Below are 6,455 nucleotides of genomic sequence, written 5' to 3'. Positions count from 1 at the left end.
GCCATTCGTAAATCCTTCAACATAAAAGTCGGAACCTGATGGACTTCAAATTCTGTGAATGTGAAAACATCAAGTTCTCTATATTTAAAAGTTTGGTGAAATGGAATACTTATAACATGTACTTTCAAATGATATATATTTATGTATGACACAATCAGTAAGAGTGCACTAAAGGTGCTTTTTTAATAGAGAGAGACAGAGGCTTTGTCTCAAACCACATACTTAATTAATAATAATAAAAAACAATAATTGAGTTGATAAAGATTCTACACAAGAATTATTTCTAATTGCACCATCTTTACTTCACAGGAAGGCACTTTAACCATACAAGTTCGGTACAAAAACAAACAGGTGTGGAATGCTGTTGGATAAGAGTACATGTTTTCTAAGGCATAGATTGAATTATAAATCACAACTTCAAATTATCTGGCTATAAAAGCACTGACATGTCTGATGTGACATTCATCATATGCCACCCACTGATTATGCCTTATAGTCTCTTAGCTAAGACATACATTTTTATTGAAAAAAGTTTCTCAGCGCTTCATGTGGATTTTTTTTTTGGAAGACAGGGACATAAAGCACTTGAAGAGCAGAGAATTGGACCAAATGGGGGATCTGCTGGGCTAGGCCAGGGCAATTTTGAGGTCTCGTAGCAGCATGGAGCCGATGACTGCCTTCTCTGTGCTGACTCTCAACTGTGCAGTGCTAGCTTTCAGTTCCACACTGGCCAGAACCAGAGCCCCACTACTGGCCAACTTTGCTGCAAACCTAGGAAGCAACACATGAAATGCAAAGTTAATGGAGTCAAACACTTCCAAAGTAACAGCAACACACAACTGAAAAAATGCAATGACATAGGCTATGGTGGTCTTCTGCACAGAACCATAAAACAGCCTTTAAATGTTATTTATATAGAGCTTTTATAGGTCACCCAAAGCACTTTACAGAGAAGAGGAAACCGTAGTACACCAACCATCAGTATGTAGCACCCACCTGGGTGATGCATAGCAGCTATTTTGCACCAGAACACTAACCAGACACCAGCTTGAGATGGGGAGTGAGGGAATCAATCAGCAAATTACACTAGGGGGCTGATTAGGTGGCCAGATGGAATGAGCCAGATTAGTTATTTAGCCAGGACACTGAGAAAAACTCCTAATATTTTCAAAAGTGGCTTGAGATCTTTTATGACCTCGGTTTTACGTTTTATCCGATTGACGCCATCTCCAACAGCACAATGTCCCAGTCACTGGCGAGTCACGCCACTCCATCTGGCATCTTGTTTTTGTCTTTTCACTTTTTTAAATTAATTGTTAATTTGTTTATGTCTTGATGTCTGTGTGTGGAGCACTTTGGGTTGCATACAAAAAGCGCTATATAAATGTTTACTTACTTTACTGCACTGGGGCATTGGGATTGTGCTATTGTGTGGGGAAGACTGCCCACACTTGCCCACTAACCCCACTTGCAGGTAGCTCAGGACTGTTTTGTTGTTGTTGCGGTTTTTTTTTTTTTTATTGCTGTTGTTAGTGATTGTTAGTTGACAAATAACTTACGGAAGCTTTAGGAATATACTACACTACAGCATAAGTGTTCTCAATGAAAATACTGATGTGAAAATTAGGTGAAAACAGAGAGTAAATGCCATGCATTTCTGTGTTCATGTGTTTTTTTTTTTGTGAGTTCATCTGACCTGAAAATACCATCTTCATTAGATGGAACCACACACATGTTGGCTACTGTCTCCACCTTTCTGCTGATTGGCTGAATTGATGTGTTCTCTGACATCAGGGTGATTGTTGCTGAGGTTTCATTCATACCAAGCAAATTTCCTGTGGTAGAGCATAGAGTAGTTTAACAAAACATTTCAATAAATAACAAACTTCTATGATAAAAAAGTACAAAATAAACTTTAAATGAGACAATCCTATGTTATACAATGGGGACAGTTAAGAATCAGAGAAAACTTTGTGAAATTATAAGGGCTGTGAATACCAATCTAAGTGCAACAGGCAGACAGAGCCAAGTTAGTGGACTGAAGCAAGATTAAGTTCCATTTAGACACAAGTGTGCAGCTCTACATAGGTTGTAATTAGGACTAAGATCCATAGGCTTACAGCACAGCAGTAGCAACTCGTAGCATCCAATAGCATTAAGATCTCTGAAATAAATGTGTGAATGAACAAATAAAATAATTTAGCTGGATCCTTCTTCTTTATTAGGGGTGTAAAGATGAACTGATATGTATTATTTCCACAATTTCATTGTTAAGAATTTCATCGCTGTCACTAAGCTATATTGCTAGCTAGCGACTGTTACTTTGCTAGTTTGCTATGCATTACTAGCAAACGTAACTTCACTGATAACCTGGATGTAAATGTGAAAAGACCAGTATCTGGACAACGTATGCTATGAAAAGTACAGTTGCTCTCTACATTCATTATAAACGGCATACGTTCTGTTAAGTGATTTCACAACTATCAGGTTCATACCTTTACAGTCTATGGTTCATAGGCAATTTCTTTAAGACTGCAAGGGAAGCTCAGCTTCCCCTAAAATGTCAAAAAGTTAAAATGGTCAAATATATACTATTGTGTTAACATTTTATTGACTAAAAATGCATTAGAACATGTTCATCTCGAAGACGAGTTGAGTTCAGAGAGATTTATTCATCACATACATAGTTATATTAGTATAGAGTTCGTTCAGAATCAGCTACATATACTGCCATAGACAGTAAAATTAATGGACGAACAGACTACGTCGTTTTCAATGGGAGGGCACTGACAAATTGAAAGTTTTTTTTCAGTTGGTTCCCCCAGTAGGTTTACTTGCCTCTATGCAATGCTTTACCATACAATGGTATTGTAGGCTACATAGCTTTGTTCATGAGTTTCCGTGCTGGCTGGACTGAGCTTCTTATCCAAACAATACGGTTATCTCCCTACGATGCGTTTATGTAGATAATACAGAAGCTACAATGTCGGCACGAGATTTATGCTATATGAAGTTATGGTATTTCAAAAAAATCCTAAAATGAATGGGCTTCTATGGGGGTTAGCAGAGAGGTGGTCCCTCCCGCCTCCATTGATTTTCTACTTCCGGGAATTCGCCTGCCCCCTTGCATATAGCAGGTCGACTGACTCGATTTCCTTCTTATACCCGTATCGTCACAGTGCATTTGCCTATAGCATTTCCTGTTGAAGCCCAGCGTCCATTGACTTAAATGGGGCTGCTTTGAACAGTTTTTTTCAGTGCTTTGAAACTAGACGGTCATTGGATAAATGCTGCGAGTATGTCCCGCCCACGGACGCTCAGTGTCCGGGCTTCTGCGTGATGAGGGTCTGTGGAAAAACTGCGTCTCCTTTTGATTGACAGCGATTTTGTACTATTAAAAGTCACCGAAGCCACATACAGTGTTGCCAGATTGAGAGGGTGCCCGCCCAATCAGGGTTCTTTTGACTTCGTCGGGCGGGGGAAAATAAGCTTTAGGCGGGCAACTAAAATTTTGAGTTAAATGGTTCTCTATGACAAAATCGTTGTTGGGGCATTTTTTTTGCTAAGGAGGGTGGGTTTTTGAACGTGATTTGGGTTGAGTGATTTCCCCCCATCTGGCAACACTGGCCACGTAAGCTGCTCAGTCCATTGCGGATTTTGCAAGTGTAGTCCAAATACAAACTTTTGCAAATGTATTGGGTTTTGCTTGGCTAAATAGCTAGCCAATTTTTATCATACATTTCAAACACTTATACACCACATTTCTTTGTTTCAGTTTAACCTAATTCCCACATTTCCTCCTTCGAGTTTAATATTGTTTTGTTAGACCGTTCGCTCGTTTGTTCATCCATTCAGAAGGCTAGGCTAGTGTCGTAGCAAACTGCACACAATGGCAGACAATTCTATTATGGTCGACCTGAGGAGAAACTAAGAATTAAACAGCAGATCAACACCTAAGATTGCTTTAGTGCGAAAGATAGGGCAAAGTAACAGGTCTCTTCAGCTCTCCTGGTATGACAAAGTTAGCTAGCTGACTAGAAGTGCAGTATATTTAATAAATAGTAGGCTACAATGTTGGAGGTGTATGTGGAACCCAACATAGGCTATATTTGTCTGCTGAATATATTTAATTATATGCAGAAAGTGGCCAATATTGAATATTTACTTATATTTTGAAACATATTGATTAAATACAGGGCAATGTATTTATTTAACATAGATGGAAATATGTTTATTTAGCATAGATCTTCTTAAACTGGAATATGTTCAAGCTGCATATGTGAATGTTATTTTTCTGTATGGCCATGCTTCTTGAAACCATCTCATGGATGTGTTGTTTGGTCAAAGGTGGGGTTTGGAGATCTGTCTAAGAATCCTTACACCAAACAACTTTGGCAAGATTTGGGAAAGATTCTTGAAAGATTTGGTTGGTGTAAGGTGACCATAACTTATGCAAGTGCAAGATTAAGTTGCATGGGCAGGATTTTGATGACGAGACAAGTACTTCCAGAGGAGGCCTTCCAAAGTGTCCTGAAAAGTTATGGCCATCACTTTGATTCAGACACTGAGGTCTGAACTGTATTCAGATCAGGACTTGCAGGGTAACGGGGGAAAGCTGTGTGATTACTTGGTGTTCTCTAAAGACAAGGAGTTGGACAGTGCAATGCCTCAGCTTTACAAACTGTTGTCATTAGTGGCAACAATTGGAGCTACATTTGCAGGTGTAGAAAGGAGCTTCTCCTGTTTAAAGCGGCTCAAGTCCTACACCCACTCTGCTGGCCATTGAGAGGACACTGGTCAAGACACTGGAAGAGACGCCTAGTTGGTACGACAGGGTCACAGAGCATGTTCTTGAACAGCAACGTAGGGCAGAATTTACATATAAATAAATGGAAAATTTTTATGATGTAGGCCGAAAATGAGCTACCTCTCTTTAAAAGACCAGCAGCCGCCACTGCTATCATTACACATACAGTAACCATTTTAGTGATAGTGGTGGTGTTCATCCTTCTGTACAGTTCCCCTTCAGGAATATACTAAAATATATATGTGTTTTTTTTAAATCGACTTTTCTGACTCGTTTTGAATCGCCTTTGGAAGAAATGTCACGAGAATGAACAGCGGGAACACCAGTCGGGTAAACTTGCGTTCATTTTGATATCAACATGCCATCTCTCTAGCTCTATCCCCTGATCTGTTTGCTGCTTGCTTGCCAGCCTTTCCCACAGTACTTCGCAAAGTTGTGAAATATAATCGCATATTCGGTTTTTTGAGTGCGGGAGACTGGCTACAATACAACAAAAAAATAACCGCATCTTTAAATGACACATGCGAGGATCACTCTTCCCATACACGTTTAAAAGAACTAAATTGTTTTACAATATTTCAGTCAAGCTTAAGTTATAGATAGCCTACAACTGAACGTAAAGTAGCCTAATGCAGACATCTCAACCTGCAAAAAGTCATTTCAGGGAGGTATTTTTTACTCTAGAGACAAGGGTAGCCTACATTTTCCTTTTTTTGAGGCACTGACTCTGCTATGACGCTCCTATTCCTATACACTGAACTGATTGATTAAGTTCGGGAGAAAAGAGAGAAATTAAAGCCCGCCTACACTGAAAACTGATTGGTTGATTTAGCGAAACAGGCCAATCAGGATGCTCTCTGTCTTGGATGCGCTCAGGCACACATGCACCACCTCTCTCTCCCGTTGTGTGCACGCTACACTCAGATGCACACGCGGTCTCGCATGCGTGCTCTTGATCGCTCACTTTAGATTCCGGGAGATTTTATCTAATTTGCGGGCGTCAGGGAGCCGCTATCAATATGCGGGAGACTCCCGGAACTTCCGGGAGACTTGGGATGTCTGCTAATGTATTAACTTTGATTCGCTGTGCTGCATGGATGATAGATCGATAGATAGATAGACATCGTAAATTAGGCCTATATGAAGTATTAAAATGATTGTTTAAAATAGTCTACGTTTGAAAAAGTATTAAAATAATAAGAGAATAATAGCACAACCAGACCCTAACAAAAAAAAATAACTGCATTACTTCAAGTGTCTAACTGCAGATTTCTGAGTATGAAAACTGCAGTTTTGGAGAAAATATTTGCAGTTCATATGCAGGAAATGCAGTATTTAGATGCAAAAAACGGCATTGTACTGCACTTTACTACAGAAATGCAGTATTTTGGACATTTAAATACTATACTGCACTGTAGCCTAATTGTAGTATAAATTAACTGTACTATTTTTTGCAAGGGGATACGTACAGCAAGCATCAAAAGCAAACAGCACAGATCCTGAAACTGAGCATTTATTGCTGTGAAAGTGATTCACACACAATTGTTTCTTTCTCCTAGTCCTTTATAGGGAAAATCACTATATTTGGTAACTTTCCATTAACTTTCCATTTTAAGGTTTATTAAAATTATTTTATAATAAAATGTCT

General features: G+C 39.1%; 1 protein-coding gene across 2 annotated transcripts in view; it reads right to left on the bottom strand.

Moving 5' to 3' along the window:
* Positions 1-158: 158 nt before the first annotated feature.
* ap3b1a (adaptor related protein complex 3 subunit beta 1a) overlaps positions 159-6,455 on the bottom strand; it is a gene marked incomplete in the record, with an annotated part of 120,572 nt that continues 114,275 nt past the window's right edge. For both annotated transcript variants that reach the window (XM_048258801.1, XM_048258802.1), the window contains 2 exon segments: positions 159-771; positions 1,697-1,835. In XM_048258801.1, coding sequence (XP_048114758.1) covers positions 627-771; positions 1,697-1,835 — 284 coding nt within the window.

This window comes from Alosa alosa, chromosome 12, assembly GCF_017589495.1.
Source record: "Alosa alosa isolate M-15738 ecotype Scorff River chromosome 12, AALO_Geno_1.1, whole genome shotgun sequence".
In the NCBI taxonomy this organism is placed as follows: Eukaryota; Metazoa; Chordata; class Actinopteri; order Clupeiformes; family Clupeidae; genus Alosa; species Alosa alosa.
Note: the sequence above shows the minus strand (reverse complement) of the source record. Positions and strands in the feature narration are given on the sequence as shown.